Here is a 20,881-nt window from a genome sequence, read left to right as displayed (position 1 = left end):
TCCTAAACGGAGGTCAGCCATTGGAGGAGAGGGGCGTCACTCCGTTCAAGCCCCGTCTTTTTCCGATTCGGGGCGTCTTTTTTTGCTTCTTTCTCTCCTCTTCCCATTGGCTGGAATTTTACCTTCCAGCCAATGGGAAGAGGAGAGAAAGAAAACCACGCCCCCGAATTAGAAAATGACCGTGCTTTCTCTGAGGCATTTCTGCCTCGCCTCGGAGAAAGATGGTGATGTTTTGGTGCCACAAGTATCTTGCAAATTGAAAACAATCCGACCTTCCCCAACGCATCAAATAGTTGTGGCTTCTACGATCCTTCATCGTTTTAAACATTTGGCTTCTTTTCAGCTTTTTTGCTTGCAGCTAGACCTGTCGGCGCCTCCTTCATGTTGAGGCATGCAAGCCTTGCTCAAAGGAACACTTTAAACAGAAATATGAAGCGCCAAACTCATTACCTAAAAGTTCCACTGCCACTAACCTGAATATATTTTTTAACCAGTTCTCATCGTTTTATACATTTGGCTTCTTTTTGGCTTTTTTTTTGTTTGCAGCTACACCTGTCGGCGCTTCCTTCCCGTTCATTGAAGGCTAGGCGCGCGGTGATTGTGTAGAATCCGGAAGTATTTGGAATATTGGAGAATTAAACACCAGAGAGCGAAGATACCGGAGGCATGGGCGGGGGTGATTTGGTGAGATTGAGCGGTTATGACGGGTGCTGGTTCGATGTTAGGTGCGATCGGGTTGACCAAAGTAGTCCTTAGGGACTTGGTTGATCTGGTGGTTTCTTTCAGCGGGTGGGGCTTTGTAATAGTTGATGTCGGGAGGGGGTAAGGTTGAGGGTCTGTTTTGAGATGGAAGTCATTTGTGTGGCCAGACCTCTTAATGTTCTTAGATTTCTATGTGAGTAGCATAGCCAGATCTGTTTTTTTCTTTGCCTTTTTTAGACTAATTCTGATTTTTTTTAGTCGTGAACAGGAGCACAGATCGCAGAATGCACTGAATGAACGAACTCCTTATACATAAGAATGGGACACCAGCAAGCTTGGTGTGACCCAGTGCGCCTAAGTAATTGTCACGTCAAATAACTTAACAACATCAGGTTCAACAAGCCTGTTGAATGCTGCTAGCTTTTTAGCTACAATTTGTGGCCTTTGTTTTCTGTATATCATTGTCCGAACGGACCTGCTAGTATCAGTTTTCAAAGTGCTTTTAAAAAACCGACGAATGGCTGAGGGTGTCACGTGTGACAGACAATGCGGATAAAGCCATTTGTAATTTTGGGCAGGTGTTTGCATGTCCTGCGTAGGGTCATCTAACACCCTGGACTCCGATGGGCATTGTTACGATGAATAGGTACAAATGGGTTCGGCCTTCTTCAAATCCCGTCACTGTCTCTCTAACTGTCCCCTGTCACACACTCGTCATACATTCTTTAATACATCATCTCACATTTTGGGAGGGATTTTACATACCACAACAGGGGCTGACATCTGATGCAAGTCAACACCAAGTGGCCAAGGTAGCACAAGCCAATTGTGCCATATTCTACACTATACATGTAGACACTAGGCTTGGCATAGCGGCACATGGCAAGGCACATTGGTGTTTCAACCCCCCCTCCACCCCCCACCCCACCCCTCCATTTTCTCCTTGATCCTTCGATGGACATAGGGGCATCAATCAATCGATCAATAATAATTTTATTTGATTCAGACCCCCAACTCAGGTCAACAAATACCATTACATAATAAAGATGTTAGATTATATTTTTAAAAGCGATTTTAGAAAACTTTTTATAACAAAAAACAGGTAAAATAGTTTGTGGCTCTGTGTGTGTGTGTGGCTCTGTGTGTGGCTCTGGGTTTTGCTCTGTGTGTGTGGCTCTGTGTGTATGTGTGTGTGTGGCTGTGTGTGTGTGTGTTGGGTTCTGTGTGTGTGTGTGTGTGTGTGCGTTGGGTTCATTGTGTGTGTTGGGCTCTGTGTGTGTTGGGCTCTGTGTGTGTGTTGGGCTCTCTGCGTGTGTGTGTGTGTGGCTGTGTGTGTGTGTGGCTGTGTGTGTGTGGGGCTGTGTGTGTGTGTGGCTCTGCGTCTGTGTGTGGCTCTGTGTGTGTGTGGCTCTGTGTGTGTGAGGCTCTGTGTGTGTGGCTCTGTGTGTGTGTGTGTGTGTGTGTGTGTCTCTGACTCTGTGTGTCTGGCTCTGTGTGTGTGGGTGCGTGTGGCTCTGTCTCTGTGTCTGGCTCTGTGTGTGTGGGTGCGTGCGGCTCTGTGTGTGTGTGGATACAAATGCAATAGGTCTCGCATTTGCGAGAGATTAAGTGTTTGGCATTGTAAATGACAATGCCATTTATTTATGTTTTAAAAACTAAAATGTCATGAGCAATGCCAGTAGCTCTAACTTTAACAAGGACGAGGCCATTGCATTGTAAATGCTTGTTATAAAGGGAAGTGTGTGTTTTTCCATCAGTAATGTTGTTCAACATCAGCAGGGTCCTTTCAGGTGAAATGTGCATTTACGTCCATCAGTGAAATCATGAATAAGCTCACCTTAGTTAGCACTCCTGGTGTAATAGGTGTGTTGCAGGGATGAGCCCTGGCAGAAGCTAGTGCAAATTAACCACAGCCTTTGAGGAAAGTTGAAATCGGAGTGACCCGAAGCTGTTTCCCTGGATTAGTCAGAGCTTCATTTGACCAGCAGCAACCAGCAGCACAAAAGATCAAACTCTAAAAAAAAAAATTTTTTTTAAAACACTATATTCCTATTGCAGTTGCCTTTGTGACTTGAGTGCGTAGGCTTCTGCCTCGTGAGCCTCTCAACACATGCATTACATGAAGGCACAATTGACATGCAGTTTACTCTCATTTGGTAATGGTTTCTTATATCTATACATATTTGTGAATGGTCTGTTCTATTTTCTTACATACTGCTTTGGGGAATCTGCTGGTTTTAAACAGAATGTTTCTTTCTCCATCGCTAATACAAGGCATCGGAGACCAGACCCACTCCAATTTGTCCTCTTACACGGTTCCTCCCCAGGCACAGATGTCTCGACAGATCACAGTTGCATGCCCTGTCCTTTCTCGAGTAGCTGTAGGGCATGAAAGTGCATTCCATCGGAAAACATCTGTGCCTTTCTTTAAACAAGTCTGTGCTAAAGAATTCTGGTGCAGAAGCCTGAAGGGACTTCTCTGTCATCTGCAGACACTGTACTTTGAATGTTAATTCGAAGTCGCTCTCTTTGCCTCATATTATTTATTCACCTTGATAAATTGTTACCAGTTCAGTGAGAATCTGAAGATTCAGCTACATTTACCTGTGAGGTCCCTTCAGCTTCCCCCTTTTAGGAAGATGTTGTAGACGGCTTTTTGAATAAAAGATCTTCCTTTTCCAAGGTTGTTCGGTTTATAGTCGCTTTGCAGGGTTTTTGTCCTATACAAATGTGATTAGATAGCATAATCCCACTGTCACCAACTTTTGCTCCCAGGCTTAATTTGTAAAAGAATGAGGGCCGGTGCCCAAAGCTCTGCTCAGAAACATGCGGTCCACTCTGTTAATTGTCGACGCCCCAAATACCAAGGCTGGTTAGTCTTGAAGCCTCTTCATGCCTCTTTAACAGACTACCAGACACTCCCTGCTCCTTTAACTCTCTCATGCAGGTTCATGTTTTCTCCCTCCGTGACTGTTTTTCCGTCTTTCTCCTTCTTTCCCCTTTGTGTGTTTTCTCTCTCTTGCTCTCGGGAAACCTATGAGGAGTGAAAACAAGTTCTGTTGTCCAAACATGAACAATGGTGGTCCCCACCGTCTCAAATTAAGCATTGCTTGCCCCCCTTGCTGGCTGCTTTACATGTTATTTCCTCAAAGAGGCCCCGTTACAGAGCTTATGTAGCTTGATGAATAACCCCTGTTTAAAGAGATACTCGTTGACTGTTGTCTGTAGAAGTTTGGCCTTTTTGAGGTTGTTGCATTCTATTTTTGCTTTGACATAGAGGGAAACCAATGATTTAAAAAACAGAAATATCTGCATCACTTGTAAAAAGGGGCTTGCGTCCAGAAACTCCCAGTTCAAACTTTCGGAGAAGGAGCAGGTTGCCATTGCTAGATCACACAGTGGGTCAGTTTAGGAAACTCCCATGTGTCCTGGTTGCAAAACAGTTTCTTAAGTACTAACCCATACCTTTTGAAGTAGTCTATGAATGAAGACGAGGTATATTACTAGGTCCTAATGTATTACACTTTATTGCAGGGTGATGCAGCTACATCATGGGCCACCAGATCACAGAGGGAGCACTCTCTTCCTCCATATTCTAATTTTGCACAGCACAAATAAAACTTTAATAAACTTTGAAAGAATGTTGGAGCGTTCTTTTAACTTTGCTGATGTATTTTACCCCTCAGTTTTGATATTGCTGCAAGTGTATAGGGCGAAGACACATCTTCCTTCTGATATACTCTCCTAAGCAACTAATTGAAATGCGCCTAGGGAATGATGAAAGGTAGCAAAAGTCACAACGTAGAGGACTTATTTAAGCTGTACTGACGTTTCTGACACAATGTCTACACTCCTCGTTGCAACTTAGACTGCTGGCTTACATCATCCTTAGCTCCTTTACATGCAGACCGGTCTGCTGTCCTTTGCTTAGCCCTAGCTGCTATCCCCTTTCTCCTCAGACCAGTTGTCTACCACACACCCCTCTGTGCGCCCTGACCTGCTTAACTAGCCTCTTCAGCCAGACCTTCTAGCCTGTCATCACAACATCCAGCTACTTCCTCTATATAGCCCCATCCTTCCCCTCTCTGACCTACAAAATTCCTCTTCTGGCCTGCTAGCCCCACTCATCCCCCACTTTCTGGCTTACTGAATCTTTCCCTGGCACCCTAATTTCTGTCTCATAATGTTATGATAGCCCTTTCGTTCTTGCTGGCTAGAATCAGCCCCCTCCCATGCGCCTCAGGGGGTTTCACGTCTACTTCTTATGCCTTTCTGGCTTTCCCTCGTTGGACCTTTTCGCCTTCCCTTAAATAGTCTGATAACCTTCTCATTCAGGTGCCTTGCCTTTGACCTGTTGGTCCTTTCTCCCCTCCCCTTAGTCTGTCGGCATGTTGATTCCATCACAACCTCAAAGCCAGCTTCACCTTGGCATGCAGGCCTGTTATTTCATGGTCTGGCGTGCCATCTATTTAATAGCCTGGTGTTATGCCCACACACGTTTTGCCCCAATGCTGATGGTTATGACTCTTAAAGTGCACTAGGGCCTGTTAACCTGGCCCCAGTGCCAGTGCTCTTTACCTACATCTGATGCATGTGAATTGGTACCCTCCATTTGGCAAGGACTTTAACCCCCTTATAAGTCCCAGGTAAGTAGTACTAAAGGTACCCAGGGCATAGGAGGTAAAGGGGTCAGTTTGTGCCACCCTGAGTGACCCAAATAAACAGATGACAGCAGACCTGCCATTGCAGACTGCATGAGCAGTGCAAGGTGCTTGAACATGTGTGGCAAGGTCAAAGCACTACTTTTAATATATCCCAGTCACCCCTAAGGTAGGCCTCCTAAGCACAGGAGACCGGGTGCATTATATTAAAGGTGACCCTTCCCTCCCTGATAGGATAGCTAGTGAAGTGGCACATCAAGGAGGTGAGCTATAAAGCTTACACCACCTCTGATATGCATCCAGGCTGTCGCCCAAAGGCGGAAATATCCATCCCCCTGACCCCAGGCACCTGGGCCGGCGGTAAATTATGTATTCAGGAAGGGGCCTCACTCCTAGGGTGGGCTACTTGATCTGTGTAGCCAAGGAAAGTTTCTATCATATTTAAAATTAGCAGAATAGAGGGTTCTGGGTATGAAATGTGGCACATGCAGAAATGTCTTGCTTCGCCTTTCAGACAATACAGAATCTCCCACATGGTGGCTCAAAACACAGCGAATCAGGAGACATAACACAACACCACCTTTAGAAAAGGGTTTTATTTTACAAAATGCAAAGACTCTCTTTTCATAATAAGGCTTGGGGTTTTATTTTACACAATGCTCTCTAACAGAAAGGCTTTCCCAGATGCCAAATGCACAGCATTCAAATAAAAATAGAGATATATATTTATATTTATATGCAAGTGATAATAACACACTTGGTAAATGCAACAGTTAAATGCATGAATAATACCATGAATAAACAAGCAGCAAATCTGAGATAAAACTCAAGCAGATATAATTTACGTCCTCAAAAGAATAATCTGAAAGATATATACACTGAATACATCAAATATTTACTTTGGATGTGCACTCTGACTAATTTACATATCACAAAGAAAACACGTCAAATGATCACCACTATTCCTCTTCGAAGTCTTCGCATTCGGGGTCAGGTAAGTTGAACCATAAGAAGTCGAAGATGCATCGTCGCTCTTTGACTCCCTCTCGTCCGTCGCTGACGCAACGAAGGGTGTGGGTGGTGCGGCTCCACGTGGGCAGCCCCAAGGGTCGACTCAATCCTTCCTGTCCTTTCCGGGAGCGACTCCTGCCCAGCTTCGTCAGTTCTACGAAGTGATGTATATCATCTTTGGACAGTCCGACTGTGCATGCGCACCTTCGGGCACCACGGACTCGGCTGGGGGCCCTAGGCCTTCGCTCCGGCTCTGCAGGCCCCCTTGGATCCAGGCCTGGATCCGGATCGAAGCCACTTACACTTCCCCCAAGGGGTGGTGAGGGACAGAGTCTCTGAATTAAGCAGAAAGCTCTCACCCAGTCAAGAGATCAGGGCTAGATCCAACACCGTTTTTTAGCTCACTGCACCATCCCAGTTTCAGAACCTGGCTGTATGCAAATTAGTCTGTTCCTGTCCCAGTGCATGATGGGAACAGGGCAAACCAAACTACAAAAGCCAATTCTTACACTGGGAAGGAAACAAGCTCCCGGGGACCGGTTTCTGGCATTACAGCCGTCTTCGGCCCGGTTTGCTTGAATCCTGATGGTGCAATGAGCAAGGGTCTCACATCTGAGAATACCCTTCCACGCTTAGGGTGGACAAAAATATTTACAACAAGGGGTGGTGAGGGACAGATTTGTAAATCGATTTTGGCCACTATAGGTGTGGCAGGGTATACTCAGACATGAGTCCCTTTCTCACTGCTCCATCAGGATTCAAGCAAGCCGGGCCGAAGAGGCTGAAATGCCAGAAACCGGTCCCCGGTAGCTTGTCTCCTTTCTGGTAAAGAATTGGCTTGGTAGTTTAGTCTGCCCTGTTCCCATGATGCACTGGGCCAGGGACAGACTGATTTGCATATAGCCAGGTTCTGAGCTGGGATGGGGCAGTGAGATAAATAACGGTGATGGATCAAGCCCTGATCTTTGGACTGGGTAAGAGTGGTCTGCTCAATTCAGACACTCTGTTCATCACCACCCCCTTTTGTAAATCGATTTTGGCCACTATAGGTGTGGCAGGGTATACTCAGACATGAGTCCCTTTCTCACTGCTCCATCAGGATTCAAGCAAGCCGGGCCGAAGAGGCTGAAATGCCAGAAACCGGTCCCCGGTAGCTTGTCTCCTTTCTGGTAAAGAATTGGCTTGGTAGTTTAGTCTGCCCTGTTCCCATGATGCACTGGGCCAGGGACAGACTGATTTGCATATAGCCAGGTTCTGAGCTGGGATGGGGCAGTGAGATAAATAACGGTGATGGATCAAGCCCTGATCTTTGGACTGGGTAAGAGTGGTCTGCTCAATTCAGACACTCTGTTCATCACCACCCCCTTTTGTAAATCGATTTTGGCCACTATAGGTGTGGCAGGGTATACTCAGACATGAGTCCCTTTCTCACTGCTCCATCAGGATTCAAGCAAGCCGGGCCGAAGAGGCTGAAATGCCAGAAACCGGTCCCCGGTAGCTTGTCTCCTTTCTGGTAAAGAATTGGCTTGGTAGTTTAGTCTGCCCTGTTCCCATGATGCACTGGGCCAGGGACAGACTGATTTGCATATAGCCAGGTTCTGAGCTGGGATGGGGCAGTGAGATAAATAACGGTGATGGATCAAGCCCTGATCTTTGGACTGGGTAAGAGTGGTCTGCTCAATTCAGACACTCTGTTCATCACCACCCCCTTTTGTAAATCGATTTTGGCCACTATAGGTGTGGCAGGGTATACTCAGACATAAGTCCCTTTCTCACTGCTCCATCAGGATTCAAGCAAGCCGGGCCGAAGAGGCTGAAATGCCAGTAACCGGTCCCCGGTAGCTTGTCTCCTTTCTGGTAAAGAATTGGCTTGGTAGTTTAGTCTGCCCTGTTCCCATGATGCACTGGGCCAGGGACAGACTGATTTGCATATAGCCAGGTTCTGAGCTGGGATGGGGCAGTGAGATAAATAACGGTGATGGATCAAGCCCTGATCTTTGGACTGGGTAAGAGTGGTCTGCTCAATTCAGACACTCTGTTCATCACCACCCCCTTTTGTAAATCGATTTTGGCCACTATAGGTGTGGCAGGGTATACTCAGACATGAGTCCCTTTCTCGCTGCTCCATCAGGATTCAAGCAAGCCGGGCCGAAGAGGCTGAAATGCCAGAAACCGGTCCCCGGTAGCTTGTCTCCTTTCTGGTAAAGAATTGGCTTGGTAGTTTAGTCTGCCCTGTTCCCATGATGCACTGGGCCAGGGACAGACTGATTTGCATATAGCCAGGTTCTGAGCTGGGATGGGGCAGTGAGATAAATAACGGTGATGGATCAAGCCCTGATCTTTGGACTGGGTAAGAGTGGTCTGCTCAATTCAGACACTCTGTTCATCACCACCCCCTTTTGTAAATCGATTTTGGCCACTATAGGTGTGGCAGGGTATACTCAGACATGAGTCCCTTTCTCACTGCTCCATCAGGATTCAAGCAAGCCGGGCCGAAGAGGCTGAAATGCCAGAAACCGGTCCCCGGTAGCTTGTCTCCTTTCTGGTAAAGAATTGGCTTGGTAGTTTAGTCTGCCCTGTTCCCATGATGCACTGGGCCAGGGACAGACTGATTTGCATATAGCCAGGTTCTGAGCTGGGATGGGGCAGTGAGATAAATAACGGTGATGGATCAAGCCCTGATCTTTGGACTGGGTAAGAGTGGTCTGCTCAATTCAGACACTCTGTTCATCACCACCCCCTTTTGTAAATCGATTTTGGCCACTATAGGTGTGGCAGGGTATACTCAGACATGAGTCCCTTTCTCACTGCTCCATCAGGATTCAAGCAAGCAGGGCCGAAGAGGCTGAAATGCCAGAAACCGGTCCCCGGTAGCTTCTCTCCTTTCTGGTAAAGAATTGGCTTGGTAGTTTAGTCTGCCCTGTTCCCATGATGCACTGGGCCAGGGACAGACTGATTTGCATATAGCCAGGTTCTGAGCTGGGATGGGGCAGTGAGATAAATAACGGTGATGGATCAAGCCCTGATCTTTGGACTGGGTAAGAGTGGTCTGCTCAATTCAGACACTCTGTTCATCACCACCCCCTTTTGTAAATCGACTTACACTTCCCCCAGCGCCGATTCCACCGGCACCACATTCGCTGCCGTAGCATCTGGTCCCCCAGCCGGCGTCAACCCCAGCCTCCATAGTGATGTGGACACAGAGCGGGACCGGAGCCGGCGCCGATGGGTAATTTTGTGCCCTTGTTCCACCCTGTCACAAAAGAGACAAGGGAACCCTACCCACTAAGGAACCAGGGTCAGTACTTTATATCGGAAAACAACGGTTCCAGCGGCACAATAAATGTGAGACTGATAGTCAATACAGTATATGTTAATTAATAACAATTAAAGGGTTGAAGGAGGGTATCCGACAGAGAAACGACTCTACACGGAAGATTCCATATCATCATTAAATGTTATGTTTCTTTGTTTGATTTTTTCATTCTTTTTCAACAATCAATAAATATTCTTAGTGTTACAAAATTAAGTGCAAAGTGACCCAAAGTGTAAAGTAAGAACCAAGGAAGTGCAACAATTATACAAAACTAATACAAACAGGAGTGACATATAAGGTTTCTAAAAGGAATAATAGTACAAGAAAACGACCAACAATTAATAATGAACACAATAGTTTGTAAGAATGGCTATCAAGAATCATAGGCACTGTTCGTAGGGTTCGTTTTCTGGGGGCGTCGACGGCGTTTCGACCCAGACAGTATAATGGGTCTCGTCAGGACTAAACCATGGGGGACTCTAGACGTTTGAATTACACGCGAACAGGATGATAACTCGAGGGGTGACCACCAAGCGTGAGTACAAAATTAAATGCACTTACAGTGAACCCAGCCGGGTACACTGTCGTGGTTCAATAGTTGAGGCCGGGGTAGCCTATGAGCTTTAAAAGACTGCACCAGGGTATGTCAGGAGACTACCAGATTAAAGGGAGTAGGTAATGTACTCCATGAAGATAACAGCGTTTGGCATTTGCCAGTTTCAATATTGTGAAACGCCTCACGGGGATTGCTCAATCGCAATGCCAAGTCGGGACGAAACCTGCTGGCTGAATTCAGGTACAGTCTTCAGTAACTCGATTTGCCTTCCGCGATCCGGAAGCAGTCTCTATCACCTTTAATTGTTATTAAATAACATATACTGTATTGACTATCAGTCTTACATTTATTGTGCCGCTTGTTCCACCCTGGCCACTTTCAGAGGACTTGGAGGGGTCTGGTGACCCTTTAACTGGCCAGTTAAAAATACGACCCTGAGTGGAAGGAGGAACTGTGGGAAGCCAGAGGTCTGGATACCTCCCCAGATCTTGACATGTTGTCTCCTCCTACCGTGGCTACTGAGTAGGGAGCATCTTACGCAGTGGTGTTGCGTAGGGTGGCCGAGGCCTTGAACCTCGAGTTACCTACTGTGACAGTCAGGACTAACCTCCTGACAGAGGTGCTTCAGCCAGCAGCGAGCTCTTCGGAGCCCCTGCTGCCGTTTAATGAGGCCCTCGCAGACATCCTTTTGGGCACTTGGTCCAGGCCCAACACAGGGGCTCGTGTGGATAGGATGGTTGCTCGAAACCACTGCCTGACTCCGGGCGGCCCCACATTCCTCTCCAAACACCCTTCCCCCGAGAGCTTGGTGGTCCAAGCTTCTACATCCTAAAGCACATTCCCTAATGCACCACCTGATGAGGAATCCAAGAAGCTGAATCAGCTTGGGAAGATGTTTTCTTCCTCCAGCTTGGGACTGGGGTCCGTAAACACTGCATGCCTAGGACGCTTGTTGACCTCCTGAGGCGGAAGCCGGGAGCACCTTTACCTCGCGATTCTTTTTAAAAATATTGTGTGTCATTTTAAATCCACTGTGACTGTTGTGCACTTACCTTTCCCTCTCCTCCAGGCAAGCCCGTCTGCACCCGTCTGCGCCAGGCCGGGCCTAGGGGCTAGCCCCCCTGCCTCTCTACCTACACATTCCAGGGAGACCTGGCTAACCCTACAAAGTTCAGCTTGCCCAGCTACTATTTCTCATTTAAAAAATCTGGGCATTTTCCAACCTCCGTCCTGTTCCCTGAGACCCCTGCCCCAAGCTTTTCATCGGCATGGACAACGCAGGCCCGCACCGATCAAAACCCAAAGGCTAAATATCCTCTATCTGAACACCAGATCCTTCGTCAAACATCAACTTGATATCTTTCTCCTCCTTACTTTAAAAAAACCTGATATCTTACTCATTACGGAAACCTGGCTCAATACCGAGTCATCCCCTGATATCATTGCAGCACTGCCGGACAATTATTACATCCTACAGGTAGACCGCGACTCAGGGAAAGTAGGGGGTGGAGTAGCTGCCATAATCAACAAAAGCTATACATTTTCCAAAATGTCGTCTCTCGACCATATCGCAGTTGACAATCTGGTTATTAAGCTTGACTCCAGATCAGGATCACTTTTATGTGTATTGTTATATAGACCCCCCACCCCCGAATATACCACTATTCCCATTTTCCTTGTGTGACCAACTGGCCACTTTGGTCACCAACTATACTAACATTCTCTTAATTGGCAACTTTAATTTCTGGTTTAACAGTGAGCTCGGTGGCCCCTTGGCCAGTGAACTTACAGAGCTCCTCACAGGGCTTAATTTCAGCTTCACATTAACACTGCCACCCACACTAAAGGGCACACACTAGATCAGGTCTGGAGTATGAACCTCTGTATCTCTCCCCCCATTGTTTCCCCATGTATTTGGTCTGACCATTTTCTGATTCAATTTAACATCTCCATCCTTGTGCCTAATACAAATGCAGACAACAAGGAGGGATTTATGAGAAAATGGGGCTCCCTGGATACTTCAGCCTTTATGGAAAATTTAGAGAACACTATACCCCTTCATAATACTGACCTAAATGAGACCGTGGCCAACATTTCTAACTGGCTTGCAACCGCCAGTGATATTTACGCCCCGCGGAAAAAACTTAAAACTATTTGTCAATCTGGCGCTCATAAATGGTTTCCCCCTGACCTCAAGGCTAAAAAACTGATTGTTCGCCAAAAAGAGCGCGCATGGAGAAGATCCTATGATCCTCTCGAAAAGGCCCTTTATTCGGCCGCTCGCGCTGACTACATGAAGGCCATCCTTTCAGCTAAAATTGCCTTCTTCTCTAACATAATCGAACAATCAAACAATAACTCTAAGGACATTTTTTCCATAGTCAATAAACTCTTCAATCCGGGTAGAACCCAGCCCATGCCTGTGGTTACTCAGGATTTCTGTAATACTCTTAATCAATATTTCCTGGATAAAATAGTGACCATTAAATCCAGCATCCCATCCACTACACTCGTCCCTTCTGACCAGACATATGTCGCGAACACTCATCTGCTGGATCACTTCCCTTCCCTGGATGTCCCGAGCCTTCTTACCCTTCTGAATAGGGTAAAGTCTGGATCCCCTCGAGATTGCTGTCCACCTTATATTCTAAAAACCGTATTTGCTGCTCTCCCCTCCCCTATTCTACGTCTCCTTAACACATCGTTAACTTTAGGCATGGTACCTAACTTGTTTAAGGAGGCAGTCGTGGTGCCCCTCCTAAAAAAAACAAGAGCGGAGCCCACTATTTTAGCCAATTACAGGCCAATCTCCCTCCGTCCTTATCTAGACAAGGTATTGGAAGCTCATGTTACTTCACATCTTTCCAGTTTAATCGAACAAACCAACCTCCTGGATCCTGCCCAAGCCGGGTTTCGACCGGCCCATTCAACCGAGTCGGTTATCACGGCGGTCCTGGACTCCCTATGTCATAATGCAGGTATGGACATCCCTCAGGCCTTGGTCCTCCTCGATCTGTCAGCCGCGTTTGACACGGCCGACCACAACATCTTGCTCGACTGTGTCAGACTAGCCGGCATTTGTGGCCTAGCCCACGACTGGATCAGGTCATTTCTTAGTGATCGCTCGCAGGCAGTTGGTTTGCCCCCCTTTTCATCCCCTGCACTCCCTATCACTTGTGGGGTTCCCCAGGGCTCTTCACTGTCCCCTATTTTATTTTTTATTTAATATTCACCCTTGCTTCAGTCTCTTAAAACCTTCAAAGTTACCACTTTTAATTATGCAGATTATCTGCAACTCACTTTCACAATTGACAACTCCCCTGACTTGATCAATCTATTTCAGAAAACCATGCTCCATATACGCCATTGGATGGATGGCAACCAATTGAAGTTAAATCCGGATAAAACGGAACTGGTCCTCTTCGGCAAAAGCCAGCTATTCTGGGGCCCACATTATTGGCCATCTGAACTTGGCCCCCCTCCTATCCCGTCCAACTCTGTCAAAAGTCTGGGGGTGCTCATTGACAGAGACTTATCATTAAAACCTCAAGTAAACTCGGTGGTGGCCACATGTTTTCTTCAGCTCCGTAAAATAAAAAAGATCAGTCGGATGCTCACACAGTCAGCCTTGACCCTGGTGGTGATGGCCTTGGTGTTGTCTCATTTAGACTACGCCAACACCATTTACCTGGGCCTCCCTGCGGCCCTTAGTAGGCGCCTGCAGAGGGCCCAAAATCAGGCTGCTAGACTTATATATCGACTCCCACGCTGGCAGTCAGCCAGACCACTAATGAGGCAACTCCACTGGCTCCCCATTACACAGCGCGTTACTTTTAAAACTGCCTGTATGGCTTTTAAGACTCTGCATGCTCGCAGCCCAAAGTTCATTCAAGACCTCCTGCCCAGATACACTCCCTCCCGCAGCTTACGCTCTGCCTCGCAAATTCTCCTTTCTGTCCCTCGTTTTAAGTTCCAACACAAGGGTGGGCGAAGGTTCGCCACCCTTGCCTCTAAACTGTGGAACTCTCTTCCCCTGGAAATTCGTTCCTTTACTACCCTCCTCCCGTTTAGAAAGCATCTCAAAACCTGGCTGTTAACCCAGTCCATGGCCTAACTCTACCTAGCCGTCTCAGTTGTAGTCATATAGCTCTTGTCGGTCAGCGCCATGAAACCTCCGGGTGTGCGAGCGCTTTATAAAACCTTGTTAAGATAAGATAAGATGCCTATTGGGCCATTATGCTCACTCCATGTGGGATACGGTAGCGCAAGTGCTTCCTCAGTTTTCGGAGGAGGGCCGGACCGTGCTCTCCTGTGCTGTTGCCAAGGAGAGGGACACAGCAAAGTTTGCCATTCGGTTGTGGACTGGACACTGCCGACTCACTGGGTAAGACTATTTCAACATCGGTGGTGCTGGTTGAGAACAACTGGCTTTTCTGGGGATGTTCAGAACACTCGGATGGACATGCCCTTTGATGGTCGTCGCCTGTTCGTCGACAAGGCAGACAGTGCGCTAGAGCGCCTCAAGGACTCTCGGGCTACGGCCAATTCCTTGAGCCTCTCCACAACACGTCCTGCGCAGTCTGCCTTTCGCCCCTTTCATGGCTACAGATTGGGTTCCCCAACACGTTCTTTTCAGGGCCACAGGCCAGCGCAAGCTGTTCAGCCCCAGCGTGGCGGGGACCGGGCTGGGGACTTGCAAACACTGACGTGGTTCTGGGGGCCAGTGGGCAGGCCAGTCCACCACCACCCCCTCTGGAGCTGCCTCCAAACCCTCCTAGTCCGACCTTTCAGGCCCATCACATACTAGTGGGCGGCAGGATCCGCCATCACCTCCCCCACTGGCGCACCATCATGTCAGACAGGTGGGTTTTGCAGATAGTCCGAAGGGGCTACTCCCTCCCCTTCTAGCTATGCCACCCCAGTACCATCGCATGTCGAGGGATCACCTGGCCCTTCTCCAACAGGAAGTTACTGCACTCTTGGCCAAGGGAGCCATCGAGTGCGTTCCTCCCCCAGAAGTACGTCGTGGTTGTTACTCCCACTACTTTCTGGTGCCCAAGAAGGACAAAGGCCTACGTCCTATCTTGGATCTCAGGAATGTCAACCGCTTACTCCGAAAGGAGAAGTTCAAAATGTTGACTCTTGCTCAGGTCCTGTCTGCTCTCGACCCTGGAGACTGGATTGTAGTGTTGGACTTGCAGGACGCTTATTTTCACATCCCCGTTCTGCCGGCCCACCAACGTTGCATGGCGGTTCACGGTAGGCCATGAGCACTTTATTTACCATGCTCCCCTTTGGACCAGCGCCCCTCGGGGTTCACGAAAGTGATGGCGGTGGTCGCAGTTCATCCGCGCAGATCAGGGCTTCCAGTCTTCCCCTATCTCCGCCACTGGTTGTTGAAGGCGGGCTCGCCCCAAGCAGTTGTTTCCTACCTCCAGACTACGGCCGACCTCCTGCATTAACTGGGGTTCTCCATCATCGTGCCGTAGTCACACCTGACTCCCTCTAAAAGCTCCTCTTCATTGGAGCTTTTCTGGACATGACACAGTTTCAGGTCTATCCTACCGAGCAGTGAGTTTGGGATATTCAGGCAATGATTCCGATCTTTCAGCCTCTATCCCGGGTTTCGGTCCGGATGATCCTACGGCTCCTGATGGCCTCCTGCATCCTGCTCATGGCTCATGCCAGGTAGCATATGCGGGCACTGCAGTGGGACCTTAAGTTTCAGTGGGCACACCATCGGGGGAACCTGTCCGATTGCGTCCAGATCTCGGAGGGCACTGCTCATCAACTACAGTGGTGGCTAATGAATCAAGATTTATGTTGACGGTAGATCCCTCTCCCTTCCGCAATCAGTGTTCACAGTGGTGACCAAGGCATCACTTCTGGGAGGGGGCGGCCACATGGGGGAGGCAGAGATCAGAGGCCTCTGCTCTCCGGCGGAGTCCGGGCGCCATATCAACCCTCTGGATCTTCGGGCGATTTGTCTTGCACTCAAAGCATTCCTTCGCTCTGTCCGGGGAAGAGCAGTGCAGGTGTTCATGGACAACACCACCGCCATGTGGTACTGCAACAAACAAGGCTGGTAGGGTTGTGGACCCTATGTCAGGAGGCCCTCCGCCTCTGGACATGGCTGGAACATCAGGGCATATCCCTGGTGGTTCAACACCTGGCAGGTTCACTGAACGCCAGGGCGGACAAACTCAGCCGCAGGAGCATGATGGACCACAAATGGTGTCTTCACAGGTGGTGCAAGGCCTCTTTCAACAGTGGGGAGAGCCTTGGTTAGATCTATTCGCCACCGAAGAGAACACGCAATGTCAGCAATTCTGGTGTTGAAATTTCCAAGGCGGCACTCACTCGGCGATGCTTTTAGTCGAGAGTGAAGTTGCGGTCTACTATACGCCTTTCCGCCTATACCATTTCTGCCCAGAGTGCTGAAGATTAGGCACGACCGGGCCCAAGTCATGTTTGAGGCTCAGGACTGGGCACAAAGAGTCTGATATCCTGAGCTCTTACACATATCCCCCGATCCGACTGCCTCTTCCGGAGGATCTTCTGTCGCAGCAGCAGGGGACGGTCCTCCACTCGAACTTCTCCAGCCTCCACCTCCTTGCGTGGAGATTGAGCGGCAACAGTTGACAGTTTTTGACCTTCCTCCCGAAGTCTGTGATGTTATCTTGGCTATCAACAAAGAAGAAATACAGAGTTCCCCGGGTCCAGTCAACTAGAAGACTGTTATTGGCTTCTCTCTAACAAAGTCAAAGAAAGAGGTGAAATAAGTGAGTGTTGTGAACCCTCTCTCGGAATTTATAGGGGTACCTCACACAGGTCGCCGGTTGGACTACATTTGTAATCCCACCCGGTGATCGTCCAGCGTCATCATTGGTACCCTGCCCCTGCGACAGACTGGCAGTGCAATGCCTGTCGGGCAACAAGAATTGCTGCTCTTTGGCGGGGATCTTCTATTCCTTAGCCAAAGGGTGTGTGGATGTAAGGGGCCTTACGCGAGGGGGTAAAGTGTATAAGTGCAAGAGTGAGCGTGGGTGAGATAAAAAGTCAGTAGAGTCCAAAATTGAGTTTTTTAATTGGTATGGCTCACTGCTTTATTAAAAAATTAATCAGGGGAATGGAGGCAAGACGCTCAAGGTAGTCAGCCTCATTCGACCCTAAGTGAGTGAATGGTCAACATGTTTCTTGCCACAGGGGGGCAATTCGTCAGGACCAAAAAGTGCTCATCTAATTGCAAAGAACCCCCAGTGATCAGGGGGCCCAGTATACGACCTGGTAGGTGGCGTATGGCAATCCTTGCTCAAAGCCCTTCCCAGAACTGCATGGGAGAAAGGGGAGAAAAGATGATATCAGAGAGAGGCCACAAGCTGTTGTGAAGAACGTGGAAAAACTCGCGTTTTTTCGTGACTGTTTGCATTTTTACAGTGGGTGGGCATGCCTCTGGTCTGCCTTAGGTGATCGCATGTTTAGTGATGGCCAAACGGTTTTGCTGAAAGGTATTCATGCAATAAAAACCCATGAACTATCAGGGGCTATCACTGTGCCAATTTGCATGCGTGGTTACAAATAGTAGTTGAGACAGCATTCGTGGGGAGAAAAAACAACATCAAAATATTACTTTGAAACATTCAAAGGAGGACACTAGGTGGCGTAGGTGTCTTGCCGGTGATTAGCCCTTAACAATAACCATAGTAAGACAAGAGACCGGTTTACTTTGGTGCCGATGGAAACGGTAGCGTTCTTACCCGTGTTTCTGACTCTGGAGGCTTCCTCGCGCTGACCTGGTGGGGCCAGGATTTGGTGAAAATCACCTGAAAGGAGGAAGCGTTTCCGCCGGATTAGGGATAGGCGGGCAGCTAGTAATGACAAACCGCCGCTTGGAGCTCGGTCCCTTTGCAGCGCTCAGAGTGGAACGCACGCGGTAGTTTCAAAAGGAGCATTCGCGCCTTACCTTAGGAATCCTAGCGAAGGGCGTCTAGTCACCTACCCCTCCCACTGCGGGTGATCCCGCAGGTCAGCCGGTAACACTGAAGTCGACCGGGTGCTCTGTTTAAGGCGGATTTGCGTAGCCAATGGGGTGGGGTGGGAGTGGCCGAGGCGCGTTGCTAGGCACTCGGATGCCGGAAGTAGACATCAAGGATTCCCTTGCTCGGAGACGTAGAGGGAAGGGAAAGTAAGTGGCCAATGAATGTTGGCCAGGCGGGAGGGTGCCGGTTAGTAAACATTAAAGAAGCCCTTACTGGAGGACCTAAAAGGTTGTGAAGATGGGCGCCATCTTTGAGGGGGGTGGATGTTCGAACCAGTAATGGAAGCCCTTACTCGAAAGACTTGGAAGGGTGACACGATGAGCGCCATCTTTAAGGGGGGTGGTGGATATTCGACAGCACAGTATTTATCCTGCTCGGGTGCTTGTATGAACACAGTTACCGATATATTCTACGTACCACTGGTTATTAGGATCATTCTATTTTGTGACTTCCAGTGATTCCTGGCATATAAAGGACAAAAAGGTCCAACGCTCAGCTATCTGGTGAGCATTGTCCAAGGCACCGCATCATTGAGGCCGTGTTCGTCGGTGTGTAGACGATGTACCCATCTTTGCTCCAGTCTGAACAGGGATTGTTGGTTCATCCCTGGTTGGCACTCTAGAACTGTCCACTGTATATCATCGGTGGTATGTTGGTGTTCTTTACAGTGTTCGTAGAGCCCGGTGTGTGTCTTGGAGCATCGAATGTTACTGTTGTGCTCCATTATACGGTGTTTAACCGGGCGCATCGTCATCCCGACATACATCAGTCCACAGGGGCACATCAATATATATATACATCTCGAGCTGTTGCAGTTGGTATGTTTGTTAAAAGTCCAGACGAAGTCTCCTGGAAGTGTGATTGTTTTGCCTTGAATAGTTTGGGGGCACACCACACAGGAGCCACATTTGTAATGTCCCGTAACAGGGGGCAGATCCCAAAGAGTCCTGACTGGTCGGGTTTGTGATTTCTTTGGGCGAGTGTGGATCAAAGTGTCCTTGAGGTTCGCTGTCCTTTTGAAAGCAAAACGAGGTCGTGCCAGTGTCATCCCTGTGGAGTTAAGAATCCCCCAGTGTGTCATCACAGCTTTCTTGATGAAGGAAGAACGTCTGGTGTAGGAGGTAACACAGGTGATGGTGTCATCTGGTTCTTTGGGGTGTACCTCTAAAAGAGCATCTCTATGGTTGTTCAATGCTCTTTTGAATGATTTCTTCAGCAGCCGGGTAGGGTACCCTTTATCCTGGAGCTTATGCTGTAGGTTCTGGGCCTCTTGTCTGAAGTCCTCGACAGAGCTACAGTTTCTCCTGATCCTCAGGAATTGCCCGAAGGGCAAATTGTCTCTCAGAGCTTTGGTGTGGTGGCTTTGGTAGAGGAGAAGACTGTTTCTGTCAGTGTTTTTCTTGTACAGCGAGGTGGTTATGGCTTCAGATTCTAGTTTGATCGTTAGATCAAGGAACGGTATTGATGTCTCCGAGATGGTTCCCGTGAATTTCAGGAAGGGGTCCTGTAGGTTGATCCATTCACAAAAGGCTGCACAACTCTGGCGGTCCCCTTTCCAGAAGATAAGGATGTCGTCAATAAAGCGACGCCAAAGAGTGAGATTTTCTCGGTAGGGGTTGTGCTCCGGAGGGTAGATGTACTTTTTTTCGAATGAAGCCATGTAAATGCACGCCAGGCTTGGCGCGAAGGTAGAACCCATAGACGTCCCCCGGACTTGGTGGTATAACTGGGACTCGTATCTAAAAAAGTTCTCGGTCAGGGCGATATGGGCAAGTTCCATAATGAATGCTATCGGTGTTGGGGACAGCCATTCATCTTCTCTCATCAATGATTCGACCGCTTCCAGAGTCGCTTGCTGCGGAATATTCGTGTATAATGCCTCCACGTCGAGGGTAAGGAGCAGGTCAGTGTCTTCTCTGCCGTCTATGTCTGCAATCAGACGGAGTACATCCCTGGTGTCTTGCAGGTAAGATGGTATCTGCTTGACGAAAGGTTGAAAGAAAGCATCGCAAAACTGCGAAAGTGGTTCTAGTAAAGATCCAATTCCAGAGACAATTGGTCTCCCTGGAACGGGGGAGACGCCCTTGTGTATTTTCGGGAGGGTATAGAAGTAAGGGGTTACAGGATCTAGTGTGACCAAGAATTCTGCTTCCTTCCTACTAATCCACTCATTCGTCTCTCCCTCAATGACCAGGCCCATGATGGTAGTCGTTAGACGTTTGGTTGGATCCTCCAAGAGAGGTCTGTAATGGTTGGTATTTGCCAGTTGCCTCCTGCACTCACGATCATAGTTCTCGTAATCCTGTATGACCGTGGCACCCCCCTTGTCTGCTTGTTTTATGACAATTGACGAGTCTTGACCAAGTTGGTTAGATGCTTGTCGTTCTGCAGTTGACAGATTGTGAAAAGTTTTGGTTGGGGGTATATCCCGTATGCTCCTCAGGACCGCCCGTTCAAAAGTAAGGACTTCGGGTGGTACCATCCCGTCCGTGGGGGTAAAGGTGGAGGGTTTCCTCAGGCCTGTGTCGAGAGCCGGGGGCTCAGGTTGATTTTCAAAAAACGTATGAAGGCGGATTTTCCTAAAGAATTGTTTAAG

The 20,881-nt window shown here is 48.3% G+C and overlaps 1 protein-coding gene across 3 annotated transcripts in view; it reads left to right on the top strand.

Annotated features, from left to right (window-relative positions):
* Positions 1–20,881, top strand: part of NF2 (NF2, moesin-ezrin-radixin like (MERLIN) tumor suppressor) — a 484,134-nt gene that overhangs the window by 344,060 nt on the left and 119,193 nt on the right. Inside the window, exon 16 of one of the 3 annotated variants that reach the window (XM_086943227.1) lies at positions 4,237–4,337. The exons of the other annotated variants lie outside the window; for them this stretch is intronic. Coding sequence (XP_086799353.1) covers positions 4,237–4,320 — 84 coding nt within the window. The 3' untranslated portion in view covers positions 4,321–4,337. Of the gene's footprint in view, positions 1–4,236; positions 4,338–20,881 lie in introns of those variants that run through there. 3 annotated transcript variants of the gene reach the window in all.

Source organism: Lissotriton vulgaris, chromosome 11, assembly GCF_964263255.1.
Source record: "Lissotriton vulgaris chromosome 11, aLisVul1.2, whole genome shotgun sequence".
In the NCBI taxonomy this organism is placed as follows: Eukaryota; Metazoa; Chordata; class Amphibia; order Caudata; family Salamandridae; genus Lissotriton; species Lissotriton vulgaris.
The sequence above is the reverse complement of the archived record's forward strand: the minus strand, read 5'-3'. Positions and strand labels throughout refer to the sequence as shown.